Source organism: Hypanus sabinus, chromosome 11 (genome assembly GCF_030144855.1).
Source record: "Hypanus sabinus isolate sHypSab1 chromosome 11, sHypSab1.hap1, whole genome shotgun sequence".
Classification (NCBI taxonomy): domain Eukaryota; kingdom Metazoa; phylum Chordata; class Chondrichthyes; order Myliobatiformes; family Dasyatidae; genus Hypanus; species Hypanus sabinus.
Window position 1 is genome coordinate 14,935,707 of NC_082716.1, and position 16,047 is coordinate 14,951,753.

The window sequence follows — 16,047 nt, forward strand, 5'->3', positions numbered from 1 at the left end:
CAAATTCCTTCCAAATAAGGATTAAATACGGTCGAACCTGTTTCACCGTCGAAATAGATTCTCCTCGATCTTTAACTCCCGAACTCCGATCATCACTCTCCACTGATCCTCAAACTAGCAGTATTGTAAAGAAACCGCTGGCAATGACCTTCTAAACTTTAGGCATTAGATAAAACTTCATCTTTCAACTAAACTGCGTCATCACATTAAATCACGCAGTGGCATGAAGTCAACTCGGCAAATCCAGCCACGAACTGCCCCTCCTCACAGGGTGGGGTCTTCCTTTTATAATCTGTTAAAAAAACCTGTCACATGATCTCTACTGGTGGGAAAATGACATCACTCCACCATCACAAGACCATTACCTCAAGTCCAGTATAGCTTCAACCCCAGTCACGTGACAAGTCACTGTCATGTCACGAGTACGTAACACAGCTTAATCACAGGGTATAAATTTAAATTAGTTATCTTGACCAGTTGTACAGGTAGAGAAGCTCCTAATAATGAGGTTAAGTGAAACTGTTTCATAGCATTCAATTCCAAATCAGCCCAAGGTAGTTGTTCATTTTTATCAGCCCAATATAACCAAAAACACATAAAATGTATATCAACAGCCCAAAAATACATTCTTAAATTAGGCAAAACAGGACATCCATCTTTTTTAAAAATTTTTGTTAATGATATTTACCAATTCTTGGTCCTTTATTATTCCAAACAAAAGACGAAATAATAGAGTCAACCTGATCGAGAAACTTCTTAGTTAAAAAAATAGGGACATTTTGAAATACATATTTAAAAAGTGTAAGTGGATTCCATCTACAAAATAATTACTTCATGAAATCAACTAAACCAAATTAGCTTTAATAAGGTCTTTATGACTTTTAGTAACAATGATACCTCAATATTTAAATAAGTCCATAACTCTAAAGGGAATGTCATCATATATAGAAGCAGAATCATTTAGGGGAAATAATTCACTTTTATGAAGGTTTAGTTTATATCCTGAAAACTTTCCAAAATTGTTTAATAGTTTCAATAAACTAGGAATGGATTCTTCAGGATTCGAAATATAAACTAAGAGATCGTCAGCATAAAGGGAGATCTTATGAACAGTCCTAATTATGAGAATTCCATGAATATCTTTAGCTTCATGAAGTGCAATAGCCAAGGGTTCCAGCACCAAATTAAATAACAAAGGACTTAATGGATATCCTTGTCTCATACCCCGTGAAAGCCGAAAAAAGGAGATCTGCATTTATTAGAGCAATAGGGCTTTTATATATCATTCTGATCCACTTATTAAAATTAATACCAAAGCTGAATTTTTCTTAAACATTAAATAAGTATTTCCATTCTGTCAAATGCCATTGGGGATTCTTAGAAAAGGATGAATATATAATATTTAACAGTCTCCAAACATTAGAGAAGGAATAATGGCCCTTTACAAAACCTGTTTTGTCTTGAGGGATAATTTCAGCTAGAAAATTCTCCAGCCGATTAGCCATCATTTTTGAAAGAATTTTAGCATCAACAATAATAATGAAATAGGTCTATATAAAGCACAGTCAGTAGGGTCTTTATCTTTCTTAAGAATTAAAGAAATAGAAGCTTCATAAAATGTGGAAGGTAACTCTCCTATCAAAAAAGAATCTTTAAGCATTTCCAACATATATGAAGAAAGCAGTTTTTCAAAATTTTTATAAAACCCTACAGAATAACCATCCAGTCCAGGAACTTTACCAGACTGCATTGAACAAAACAGCTTTCTGAATTTTGTTTTCAGTAATAGGAGCATCAAGAATTTGTTGATCTTCAGCAAAAATTCAAGAAAAATGGATCTTTTGTAAAAAAAAAGCATTCATTTTAGAAGAATCAACTGGAAACTGAGATTTTAGAGTTCAATATAAAAGTCTTGAAAAAAATTATTAATATCTTCATAATTTCATACTAAACCACCATCTCCCTTATGAATTTAAAAAATCTGTCTTTTAGCTCTAGCTGCTTTTAATTGAGATGCAATTAGCTTATTATCTTTATCTGCAAACACATAAAATTGACTTTTCAATTTAAGCAAGATTCTTTCAATAGGATAAGTTAATAATAAATTATATCGTGATTGGAGTTCAACTCTTTCTTTGAATAAATCAATGTTAGGAGAGATTGCATAAATATTATCCAAGTCTTTAATTTGTTTGGAAATCTTATCTAACTCTGTTATTGTTTCTTAAATTTAGCCAAGAAGGAGATTATCTGACCACGCAAATATGCTTTAAATGTATCCCATATAATCAATTTCGACACATCTCCAATATTACTAAAAAGAAAAAAATCCGTTATCTGAGTCTCAATAAATTTGACAAAGTCCAAACTTTGCAATAAATTTTCTGGAAAATGCCAAGACAAATTTGCAATAACGACATCATTCAATTCAATTCAAATTCAATTAAAGGAGCATGATCCAAGAGAGCTATAGTATCATGTTCACATTTCTGCACTTTGGACAAAAATTGGGGATCAGCTATAAAATAATCAATACTCCAATATTTTTTGTGAATATGTGAAAAAGAAAGAATAATCTCTATCATTAGGATATAATATCTCCAAATTTCAACCAGGCCAAAAATCAATTAAAAAAGAGTGAATAAGTGATGCAGAACAACTCGGATGTCACTGATTGGTTGAACTCTTGTGAATCAAAGGATTTAAACAACAGTTGAAATCACCACCCATTAACAGCATATATTCATTTAAATCTGGCAATAAAGCAAATACATTTTTAAAATAAGATGGATCATCTACATTAGGTCCATATAGGTTAACCAGAACAATTTTTCTATTACAAACCATTAATATCTGACACAATGTCTTCTTGGATAAATAAAATATTAGCTTTATTAAAAATAGATACTCCCTTTATTTTATTTTGACAAGTAGCATGAAATTGAAGGCCCTTCCACATTTTAAAAAATCTATTTTGATTGCCTGTTTCGATATGCTTTTCTGAGCAAAAATTATATTGGGTTGGAATCGATTAATGATTTTTAAAGTCTTCTTTCACTTAATAGGATGATTCCAACCACGTACATTCCAACTTATAACATTTATCTGTTTAGTTACCATTAAAAAATGTTATTTTAAATAGCACATAAATACATGCATACCAGCGCAGGCTAATCAAAACTGGCAGTGATAAGTATAACCATATACAAAACATGAATGCTCCGGAACTCCATAATGGGAAAAAAAAATTTAAAAAAGACTAAAACTAATCTTAAAGTTAATCCTATAACTCAAAACTAACACTAATCCTCCCACCACCCTAAAAAGCCTGAAATTCGGCAAAAAAAGCCGAAATGCATCCCCATAGAGTAAAAAGAGAGACTCCGTGAGCTGCCCACTTTATAATAGAGGTTTTAAAAGTTTTCCTTAATTCCTCCCCCCAGTTACAAAAAAAAATGTATGGCCCTAAAATAGAGAAGCCCTACAGAAGAAAAAAATATTTTGCTAAATATAAAAAGCCAAACACTACAGAGCAACAAACCACCATATCAAGTCATGTTAATTGGTTCTTCTGCCCACTTACAGGCCTTGCTTCTAACTGATACACATGCAGTTTAAATATTAATTTACCTTGATGCCTTCCAGTGCTTTACAGAGTATTATTGTGCTGGAACAATGGACACTGGTGAGGCTGAGTAATCATTAAAACATGGAACGGATTTCCAGCAGAAATGGCTAATAAAAGAGGGCACAATTTTATGGTGATTAGAGGAAAGTATAGGGTGCTCAGAGATGTTTTTGTTCCATAGACCAGTGGGTGCGTGGAAAGATCTGCCATGTGTAGTCATAATGTCCTTACTGTGTCTGCCATTTAAGAGGCTCCTAGATGGGCTCATAATGAAAGACGAATGGAATTCTCTACAGGACAAAAGTATTAGATTAATCATGAAGTAGACTAAAAGGTGAGCAGGACATCATGGGCCAAAGGGCCTGTACTGTGCAATATTGCTCTACAACATCTGGCTCCCCATATCCAGCACAAAAGTTCAGAGAAAAAAAATGTTTATACTTAATCCTTAAAAACAATCTGCGGAATGCAGAAATTATCTCCAAAAATGCCAAAACAATAAAAATAAACAAAGAGAAAAATGCCTTATAATCTCCAGTGAAGAAAAATCAGCACCATTTTCCATTTAACTGACTTATGTAGATATAAGAAAAAGTCCTTATCAACTATGCAAACTATCATTTAATCAATGAAAAAGGAGGATAAAAACAAATAATCAAACAATCTGTTTGTTGTGTTAATTCGCTCAGTAGACCAAACAGATTTCGGTAAAGTCATTCATCATTCACATCAAAAAGTTTACATCTTCTTTAAATGGCTGATCGATCAAAGGATATCTTAAGCAAATCAGAAATTTTCAAAGCTTATCTTTTTCAGCAGACCTAAAACTATTCAAACCTCGGCTACAACCGAGATAGAGAAAACATAGTCCAATGACTCTTCAAGGTCCAGAAAAACAGGTGGAGTCGAATCTTTGGGAAATATTTTTTTTTATAAATCAGGCTGGATGTTGAAGTGATGGGAATAATCCCTTATCATATGCTATCTTCATGGTTGGAACAAATTTAGACCACAGGTCCAGAACTTCCCGTGGACAATCTTCATAAAAACGAATCTCTGAACCTTTAAATTTAAAAATTTTGTGTTTCCTTACATATTTTATGAGTTGGTCTTTAACTTTGAAACAAAGAAAGCAGACCAAAACTGACCTTGGTTTATTCGGATCCTGAGATTTCAAGGAGAAAATTCTATGCGTTTTTTCGATATTGGGAGGTTGAGGTAAAATATTCAGAAACATAGATTGAAACAAGTTAGCAAAATAGTCCAATAAATCTCCAATCTCAGATCCTTCCTTCAGTCCTACAATTTGAATATTATTCCAACAAGATCTTGCTTCCAAATCGATAATCTTATGTTGAGACTTTTCCAAGCAAGCTGAAATATCCTCTATTTGACACCACCTCTTTAAGTTCAGAATTCAGAGAAATAATATCTTCCTACACAACTTGAAAACTCTATCATAATGACTTTATCTCAGAAGACGTAGCATCACGTTTCACCGTGTTGTTGTCTATTTTCTTGTCGAGAACAATCAGCGAACGTTCTAGATGCTCAGCCCAAACCAGCGTTTCCTCTTTTATTCCCCTTTCCATTGCTGGATTCAGGAAGCTGCTTTCCATTTCTTAAAGATTGTGACATAGTAACAACTATTCCTTTCTAAGATGCGACAAATAAAAGTAAAAAATTCAACGTTTAAACCGGGGAAAAGGAAGAATTAATTGCAGCCACACAAAACTGTGTGTCATTCCATTAGACAGCAGGTGGAGTTGACCCTCTTTTTAAAAATACAAGTCCATATCTTACCAATAGAGCTGCACCACCACCTTTGACTTTCTGCCTGTCCTTTCAATACAAAGTATATCCTTTGATATTAAGTTCCCAACCATGACCTTCTTTCAGCCACTTTATTGTGATGCTCACAATGTTATACTGACGAAATCTAAATGTGCCTTGAGTTCCTCAACCTTTTTCCGAATTCTACATGCAGTTAAATAGATCACCTTCAGTCTTGCATTCTTCACCCTTTTGAATTTTGCCTCTGTGGTACAACTTAACTTTGCTCTGTCTGCATTTGTACCCAATCATTGGCTTGACGTTTCTTACATTTAGACTATATCCATTATCTATTTGTAAACCTGCTGGCTCATCCTCAGCTCTATCATACTGGTTCCTATTCCCCTGCCATAGTAGTTTAAACCACTCCCAACAGCTCTAGCAAACCTGCTCTCAAGGATATTGGTCCCCCTCAGATTCAAGTGCAACCCATCTCTTTTCGACAGGTCAAACCTGCCCCAGAAGTTTTGTGTGTGTGTGTGTGTGTGTGTGTGTGTGTGTGTGTGTGTGTGTGTGTGTGTGTGTCTGTGTGTCTGTGTGTGTGTGTGTCTGTGTGTGTGTGTGTCTGTGTGTGTGTGTGTCTGTGTGTGTGTGTGTCTGTGTGTGTGTGTGTCTGTGTGTGTGTGTGTCTGTGTGTGTGTGTGTGTGTGTGTCTGTGTGTGTGTGTCTGTGTGTGTGTGTCTGTGTGTGTGTGTCTGTGTGTGTGTGTCTGTGTGTGTGTGTCTGTGTGTGTGTGTGTGTGTGTGTGTGTGTGTGTGTGTTTAGTGAGGGGGATGGGAAAGGAGTTGATGCCTGGTGTATGTTGTCTCCGTGTTGTACTGCTGAACGTTGTGGGTCAGCTTGCTACGTTGGCCTCAGAATGTGTGGTGACACTTACGGGCTGCTACCTGCACTGTGATGGTCCCTTCTGGCACCTGCCTGTCTTACTCAGGAATTGGGCCTTTAACATCTTGTTTAGTTCCCAATCTAATCCCAGGTTCCAATAATTATGAACACCAACATTCCATCAACCAGAGTAGTATAACTACTACTAAAAGGTGCCAGTTCATTGGTCGATTTGTGTACCAGTAACCTCACTCCAAGGTGTTTAGGACTATCAATTCTAAGTCAAGCCTCGTTCCTGAATTATCTACCAAGACTCCGGGTAAAACCCCCCCTTGGAACCCTTCCCACTCTCGCTACGACGGCAGCATCTCCCTCCTCGACCTCCGCGCCCGTGTCCGCACTTGGGTTCGTTCCACCGCCACGTCCTTGCAACAGAACGAGCTGGCCAACATGAACCCAGCGGATACGAATCCCCTGCAACAAGCCCTCGCCATTTAGGGTTCCCTACTGGGCCTGCACGATCAGCTGCTTCGGGATGTCATGGAGAACCTCCGCTCCCTGTCAGTAGACGTAAAGGTGGTCAGTGAACCGGTCGACCGAGTATCCGTCCATCGAACCCGGGAGCTCTGTCTGACCAACCCAGACAACCTATAGTGGCGACGCCCGATGCGTCCACTACACATCCGTCAAGAGCACAGCACGAACTCAAACCAGAACCCTACGCCGGAGATCCGGGCAAGTGCCTGGTTTTTCTTCTGCAATGCTCCTTGGTGTTCGAGCAGCAACCATCCACATACGCCACTGACCGAGCAAAAATAGCTTGCATTATGGGGTTGTTGCGAGGAAATGCCTTAGCTTGGGCCACCGCGATTTGGGACAATCAGCCAGAGACCTGCTCTTCCTTCCCCACCTTCATTTCAGAGATAAGGAAGATTTTTTTATCATCCCGTCCGCGGTAGGGATGCCGCCAAGTGTCTGCTTACCCTCCGTCAAGGCTCACGTAGTGTTGCCGAATACTCCATGGAGTTCTGGACGCTTGCGGCCGACTCGGGTTGGAATGATGAGGCACTCCAGGATGTACTCCGGCAAGGCCTCTGCGGCAAAGTAAAGGACGAGTTAGCGGCTAGGGATGACACTAACAGCCTGGACTCAGTGATCTCCTTAGCCACCAGGATGGAAAACCGAATCCGAGAACTGCAGAGGGAGAGTGCCCTGTTCCTTTGACCATCCCACGGCATGCTTTACCATCTACTCCCAGCCCGAACCTCTCTCCTCCTCCCGTTCATAGGATTGTGCCCGGCTCGGCCGTTTCCACCACCCCAGGAGAGGAACCAAAGCAGCTGGGACGGAGCCGTCTTTCTCCCACAGAGCGACTCCGGAGATTCAGAGCCAGGGATTGTTTCTATAGTGGTCAGTCGGGCCATTTTCGTGCTACCTGTTCCCTTCCTCCAAAAAGGAGGGTTCACCAGTAGGAAGGGGGACCCTGGTGAGTCAGACTACATTCACCTCTGTCCCCCAAACCCGGATGCAAATCCAAGCTACGGTAACCAATAGTCCCTGTCCTTGTCTGCCTTGATAGACTCCGGTGCTGAGGGGTATCTGTTGGATGAAGGTATAGCTGCCCAGGTCGGAATTCCTCGGGAGCCATTGACTACCCCTCTGGAAGCCCGGGCACTGGACGGAAGACTTCTGGCTCAAGTCACTCACCGTACTCCAACATTGTCTTTGATCCTCTCTGGGAATCATCGGGAGCAGATACAATTTAACCTAATCTCCGCTCCTCAAGCCCCGATAGTACTTGGGTACCCCTGGTTAAGCCGCCATAATCCTTGCATTGATTAGTCCACCGGGAAGATCGTCAGCTGGAGTCCGTTTTGTCACGCCACCTGTCTACAGTCGGCCCTTTCCCCTGTAAGAACCAGCACGACCTCGTCTGCCGTTAAACCACCACCCTGGCTTGTCCAGGGTTCCAGCGGAATACCATGACCCTGGGACAAGTGATTAGTAAACAACGCGCCCTTTCCCTGCCTCCTCACCGATCATACGATTGTGCCATCGACCTTCTTCCCGGAGCTCCTCTACCCACCAGTCGGCTTGTCCCGGCCGGAGACGGAAGCAATGGAAGGTTACATCAGTGAATCTCTCGCGGCTGGCATTATTCGACCTTTATCCTCCCCGGTGGGCGCAGGGTGCTTTGTGGGGAAGGATAGTCCCTGCATCGACTACCGAGGCCTAAACCGTTAGGAACAAATACCCACTGCCCCTTAAGTTCTGCGTTTGAGCTGCTTCATGGAGCCACCATCTTCTCGAAGTTGTACCTTCGAAACGCCTACCATTTGGTCCGGATAAGGGAGGGAGGCGAGTGGAAGACGGTTTTCAATACCCCTTTAAGCCACTTCGAGTACTTAGTCATGCCTTTCGGCCTCACCAATGCCCCCGCAGTGTTTCAAGCCTTGCTCAATGCTGTAGTCAGAGACTGCATTAACCGCTTTGTGTTTGTCTACCTAGATGACATCCTGATTCCCCCCCCCCCCCAACTGTCCCCAGCAACACGTGCACCATGTCCGCCAAGTCCTGCAGAGGCTGGGGGAAAATAAATTATTCCTAAAGGCGGAGAAATGCGAATTCCACGTCCCCTCGGTCAGCTTCCTAGGGTATATCATCGAGAGGGGACAGGTGAGAGCTGATCCCGAGAAGATCCAGGCTGTGGCGGAGTGGCGCAAACTCCAAGCAACTCCACCGTTTCCTGGGGTTTGTGAACTTCTATCGCCGGATCATCCGAAACTACAGTCAGGTGGCGGCTCCCCTTACCCGACTTAACTCGCCTGTCACACCTTTCCTTTGGAACTCCGAGGCGGACTCAGCATTCGCCGAACTGAAGAGGCGTTTCCCGTTCTGATTCAACCGGACCCCTCCTGTCAGTTCATTGTGGAGGTTGACGCCTCTGACTCCGGGGTGGGAGCGGTACTGTCCCAACGTTCGGGCCCGGATCAGAAACTACATCCCTATGCTTTCTTCTCTCGCCGACTGTCCCCCGCTGAAAGAAACCACGACGTGAGGAACCGGGATCTACTAGCGTTCAACGTGGCGTTGGAGGGGGCGGAACACCCGTTCATCGTCTGGACGGACCACAAGAACCTTGAATATATCCAGACCGCCAGGCCCGTTGGGCATTATTTCTTGGCCGGTTCAGGTTTTCCCTCACCTACCGTCCGGGGTCCAAGAACGGGAAGCCCCATACCCACTCCCGCCAATACGTTTCCGAGAAGGTCCTTCCCAACCCCGAGACCATTCTTCCACCATCCTGTGTGGTGGCTGCCCTCACCTGGGAGATCGAGTCCAAAGTCAAAGAGGCCCAAAGGACGCAACCCGACCCAGGCACCGGACCTCCCAATCGCCTCTAGGTAGCCGGTACAATTCGTTCAGTTTCTACAGTGGGGGCACACCTCTCGTTTTGCCTGCCATCCCGGAATCGATCGGACCCTCCTGAAGAGGCATTTCCGGTGGCCCTCCATGGACGCTGATACCCGTTCCTGTGCTTCTGCATGTTCCGTCTGCGCCCGTGGAAAAGCGTCCACCTGCGGGATTACTCCGTCCGCTACCTGTCCCTGGTCCCACATCGCTTTAGATTTCGTCACCGGTCTACCCTCTTCACATGGAAACACTGCCGTACTCACAGTGGCGGATCGCTGGTGCACAGTCGTTGCATTTTGTAGCCCTCCCTAAACTGCCTTCCGCGCAGGAGACCGCCGACTTTCTCGTCACCCACGTTCTCCGACTTCACGGAATCCCTTTGGATATTGTCTCGGACCGGGGACCTCAATTCATTCCACAAGTTTGGCGATCCTTTTGTCGAGCCCTTGGTGCCTCGGTTAGCCTGTCCGCCGGGTTTCCCCCACAGACCAACGGGCGGACGGTGGAGGCGACGTTATGTCGTGTAACGGCAAACCCGTCAACCTGGAGCGACCATCTCCCGTGGGTTGAGTACGCCCACACCTCCTTGGTGAGCTCTGCCATTGGGAGGTCCCCGTTCGAGTGCTCCCTTGGGTACCAACCCCCGCTGTTCCCCGCTCAGGAAGAAGAGATCGCGGTACCGTCGGTCCGGGACCGCGTTGATCGGTGCCGGAAGATTTGGAGGGAGACTAGCACGGCCCTATTCAGATCAACAGATCGGAATAAGAAAACGGCCGATCGACACTGGATTCCAGCACCGGGGCAGATGGTGTGGCTTTCCTCCAGGTTCACCCCGCTCAAATGCGAACACAGGAAACTAGCCCCCCCCCCCCCGCCCCGCTCCGCCCCGCTCCGCTTCCTGGGACCATTCAAAGTCAAAAGGATTATCAATCCTACAACGGTCCGCCTTACGCTGCCAAAGTCCGTGCGTATTCACCCAACCTTTCATGTGTCTCAGTGAAAACCAGCCTACGTCAGCCCTTTGTGTCCCCCAGCTGAGACTCCCCCACCCAGCTTATCGACAACCATCCGGCATAGACTACTAGATATGCGCTGTCGGGCAGGAGCCTGCAATACCTGGTGGACTGGGAAGGGTACCGTCCTGAAGAGCTTTCCTGGGACCACCGCTCCTTTATCCTAGACCCCTCATCCAGGACTTCCATCGGGACCATCCAGACAGGCCAGGAGGATCCCTTGGGATACCTGGCTGTCTTACTCAGTAACTGGGCCTTTAAAACCTCATTTAGATCCCAATCTATTCCCAGGTTCCAATAATTACAAACACCTGCATTTCATCATCCAGAGTAGTATACCAGTCCTGTAACCATTACTAAAAGGTGCCAGTTCATTGGTCGACTTTTGTATGAGTAACCTCACTCCATGGTGTTCAGGACTATCAGTTCTAAGTCAAGCCTGGTTCCTGAATTATCTACCAAGACTCCGGGTAAAACCCCACTTGGAACCCTTCCCACGCTCGCTATAATGGCAGCGTCTCCCTCCTCAGCCGCTGCACCCATGCTCAGCTCTTGGGTTTGTTCCACCGCCATGTCCTTGCAATATGCACATCCTCAGATTGTGTTATTTGTTAATGCTAAAGACACATCTCACTGTATGTTTCTATGCATGTATTTAATAATAAAGAAATTTAAATCTAAGTCCCATCACCTACCTAGATTACTAACAAGCATCGCATCCCCAATTCATCTATCTTGTGCTTAATTCACACCCAGCAACTCCAGCATAATCCTCCCGACATCCAAACAAAAGTGCAATTTCTGCATTGTAATGCTTTCATTTTCTGTCACTAAAAATCACATTTCTGAATGTTTAAATACTGCAGTGATGTGTCTCACTCCTTTTCAGAGGAGATCTGGCCCAGTGATTCAGCACTGGCTCTCAGATTAGCACCATTAGTATTTCCACATCCCTGATCCACTTTTCCATGTCCTAGTCAAGCTCCCCCTCAACTCTATCCTTTTTCTCCTGTCACCTACCCGAGCAGAAGGTGGTTTATATGTGGTCACTTAACTTACCAACCAGCACAGATTTTCGCCAAAACTTCTGACTTTCCACTTTTTTTCCCCCAGGTTGTTGTCACTGGAAGCCTAGATACAGTTTCATCAGATTCAAAACATATGCTTCAAAGATGCTAACTTACCCTTTTTACCATAAACTTGAACCAAACTGTCATTTAGTAGGAAGTTCGGTGTAAGGTGAATGTAGAAGCCCTTCTCCCCACATCCTCCATACTGCAGGGTGTATGGAGTGTCTCCATTCAAAGGGTTGGGTTCAGCAATGATCACGTTTGCCTGTGAAATACAATTGCACATTTCCACCTGAAAATCCCTGCAACACAAACACCGTGCATAATCCATAGAATTGACCCTAAATTTGTAATGCAAGAAATACATAGTGCATAGAATTTGTATGAACATTTTTTTCCAATCTTTCTTTCTAATGTATTCATTATTTGACATTTTAACAAATCTGAAGACCAGGCCATAAGATCATAAGAATAGGAGCAGTATTGTGGCATTCGGCAGACTGAGTCTGCTCCACCATTCAAACATGGTGGATTTATTATCCCTCTCAATACCATTCTGCTGCCTTCTCCCAATAACTTTTGATGCCTTTACGAATCAAGAACCTAACAACTCTGCTTTAAATATACCAGCATTTATTGGCTACTTTGTTTGACGGGGAAAGACCAGCATCTTGAATCTGTGTAGTATTTCTGTGTCTTGGTGCAAATTTGCAAGTGGTGGTTTTCTCACTTGGCAGCTTTTTTTGTGCTATTTGGTTGCTGGGCAATGATTTAGGAAGTGCTCTTGGAGTAGCCTGGGTTACAATCCGTTTTGTAGAAAGTTCATAGAGCAGATAATGTGTGGTAGTAGTGAAAAGATTGAATGTTTAGGCTGATGGATGGGCTGCTTTGTTGTGGTTGGTGTCAAACTTTTCATAGGTTGTTGGGGAACACTGGCCCAGGCAAATAGCGGATGTTCACAAACATAAGAGATTCTGCAGATGCTGGAAATTCAGACAAAACACACAAAATTATGGAGAAACTCAGCAGGGCAGGCAGCATCTGTGGAGCAGAATAAATAGTTGATGTTTCAGGCCGAGGCTAGGAGTGAAGGGGAATGAAGCCAGAATAAGAAGCAGGAGAGGGGGGAGGAGGATAATCTGGCAGGTGATCGGTGATGCCAGCTGAGAAGGAATGTGTATGGGAGAAGGAGCAGGGGAATGAAGAAAGAAGCTGAGAAGGGGATATATGGAAGAGGCAAAGGGCTGAAGAAGTAGGAATCAGTTGGGGCAGGAGAATGGACCATAGGAGAAAGTGAAGGAGGAGGGGCACCAGAGGGAGGTGATAGGCAAGTGAAGGGGTAAGAGGGCAAGGAGGATGGAGAAATAGAGAAGGAGCATGGATGAGAAAGTACCAGAAGTTAGAGAATTCAATGTTCGTGCCATCAGGTTGGAGGATACCTGGACAAAGTATGATATGTTGTTGCTCCAACATGAGAGTGGTAATAGAGAAGGCACGGTGTTACACTGAACGTATCATTGGTGCGATCACACTTGGAGTATCGTATTCATCTCTGGTTATTCAGTGATATGAAGGTTAAAGGGAGCAGAAAATATTATTTATCTTTTATTTAAATATTGAGATAAAGTGCAGAATAGGCCTTTCCAGCCCTTCAAACCACACTGCCCAGCAATCCCCCAATATAATCTGAGCCTAATCACAGGACAATTTACAATGACCAATTAGCTTACTTTAATGATGCTTTTCCCAGGACTGGAGGGCTCGACCTATAAGGATAAACTTCTGGGAATGGATTTCCTGGGACAATGGAAACTGAGGGTTGACCTTACAAAGGTTTATCAAATCATGAGGGGCCTGGATGCAATAATATTCCAAGGTAGGAGTCTAAAACTGGAGGGCGCTGGATTAAGGAGAGCGGAAAAAGATTTAAAGGAGATTGGAAGGAAAATTTTTTCACACACCAGTATGTAGAATGAGCTGCCAGAGGAGTGGTAGAAGCAGGTACAATTACACATTTAAATATATTTGGACAGGTACGTAGAGCATAGAACATTGCCTTTTGGCCCAGGGTATTGTGCTGACCTTTAACCTACTCCAAGATCAATCTAACCCTTCCCTTTCATATAGCCCTCCATTTTTTTTTAATCATTCTCTTAAATGTCACCAATGTATCTGCCTCTACCACCATCCCAGGCAGTGCATTCCATACATCCACCACTCTGTGGCGGGAAAAAACTTACCTCTGACCTTCCCACTATACACTCCTCCAATCTACTTACAATTATGTCCCTTCATATTAGCCATGTTCACCATGGGAGAAAAAGTCACTGTCTGTCCATCCTGTCTATGCCTGTCATAATTGTATACACCAGTATCAAATCACATCTCATTATTTTTGCTCCAGGGAGAAAAGTCCTAGCTTGCTCAACCTATCCATTAAGACATGCTCTCTAATCCACCAGCACCTGGGTAAATCTTCTCTGCACCCTCTCTAACGCTTTCACATCAGAGGAGGTACAGAGGAGCTATCAGGGGTAAGTTTTTATGCAGAGAATGGTGAGTGCATGGAATGGGCTGCCAGCAACAGTGATCGAGATGGGTAGGATAGGGTCTTTTAAGAGATTTTTGGTTAGGTACATAGAGCTTAGAAAAATAGAGGGCTATAGTAAGCCTAGTAATTTCTAAGGTAGGAACATGGTTGGCACAACCTTGTGGGCCAAAGGGCCTGTATTGTGCTGTAAGTTTTCTATGCTTCTGTCCTTCATATAATGAGAGGATTAGAACTGAATGCAATACTCCACATGTAGTGTAACCAGACTTTTATGGAGCTGCAACATTACCTCATAGGTCCTGAATCCATTTCCCCAACTAATGAAGGCCAGCAAACGATATACTTTCTTAACCATGGTCAATTTTTGTGGAGATGTTGGGAGATTTAAAGCCATGGACCCCAAGATCCCTCTATTCCTCCCCGCTGCTCATAATCCTGCTATTAAAAGTAATCTTGAATTATGCTTTCAAATTTGACCTTCCAAAATGTAAAACTTACATTTTTCTGCATTGAACTCCATATGCCACTTCCCAACTAAACTCTGCATGCTATCAATATCCCATTGAAACCTACAACAACCTTCGGCACTATTAACAATTCCAACAATCTTTGTGAATACTCAGATGTTCAAAGGATTCAGGACGAACAGAGGAAAATGGGACTAGCTCAGGTAGGCATCTTGGTCAGCATAGATGAGTTAGACAAAAAAACAACTTCTGTGCTGTATGCTGCTGTGCCTTTAAGCTGTTCATCTTGATTGTATTGGAGGAGGCTGATGACAGACAGGTCAGTGTGGGAGTGGAAAGGAAAGTTAAAATGACATGCAACTGGAATCTTGTGGTAGTGACTGCAAACAGAGAACAGGTGCTCTGCAAAATGACCACCTGGTCTCTGCAGACAGGCTGATGAACACCTCCACCTATTAATACACCCCAGCACCACAACATCCACAAAATGCTGGAGGAACTCAGCAGGTCAGACATCATCTATGGATATCAAAAAATGTTCGATGTTTCAGGCCAAGACCAGGACTGGAAAGGAAGGGGTGAAATGCCAGAATAAAATAGGGGGGGGGGGGGGTAAAGGAAGCAGGATAGCTAGAAGGTGAGAGGTGATGCCAGGTGGGTAGGAAAGGTATAAGGCTGGAGAGGAAGGAATCTGATAGGAGAGGAGAGTGGACCAAGGGAAAGAAGAGCAGATTCAGAGGAAGGTGATAGTGAGGTGAGAAGAGATAAAGGGCCAGAGTGAGGAAAAGAAGAGGGGTTTGGGAGGGAATTTTTTTAATCAAAAGGAGAAATTGATATTCATGCCGTCAGTTTGGAGATTACCAACATGGAATATAAGGTGTTGCTCCTCATAATTGAAAGTGGCCTCATCGTGGTGCTAGAGGAAGCCATGGACCAACATACTGGAATGGGAATGGAAATTGTGATTAAAATGTTTGGCCAGTAGGATGTTCCACTTTTGGCAGAAGTGCTTCACGAAGCAGTGCCCCAATTTACAACATGTCTCTCCAAAATAGAAGAGGCTGCATTGGGAACACCAGACATAACAGATTACCCTAGAAAATTTACAAGTGAGGTATTACCTCACAGAGAAGGAATGTTTGGGTCCCTGAATGGAGGTGAAGGAGGTGGTGAATGGGCAGGTGTAGCACTTTGGCCAATTGTGGAGATAACTGCTGGGAGGAAGATAAGTGGTGAGGGATAATTG

General features: G+C 43.4%; 1 protein-coding gene across 2 annotated transcripts in view; it reads right to left on the reverse strand.

Annotated features, from left to right (window-relative positions):
- LOC132401714 (calcium-activated chloride channel regulator 1-like) overlaps positions 1 to 16,047 on the reverse strand; it is a 71,851-nt gene that overhangs the window by 39,898 nt on the left and 15,906 nt on the right. For both annotated transcript variants that reach the window (XM_059983827.1, XM_059983826.1), the window contains exon 3: positions 11,898 to 12,048. In XM_059983827.1, the coding sequence (XP_059839810.1) occupies positions 11,898 to 12,048 (151 nt within the window). The remainder of the gene's footprint in view (positions 1 to 11,897; positions 12,049 to 16,047) is intronic.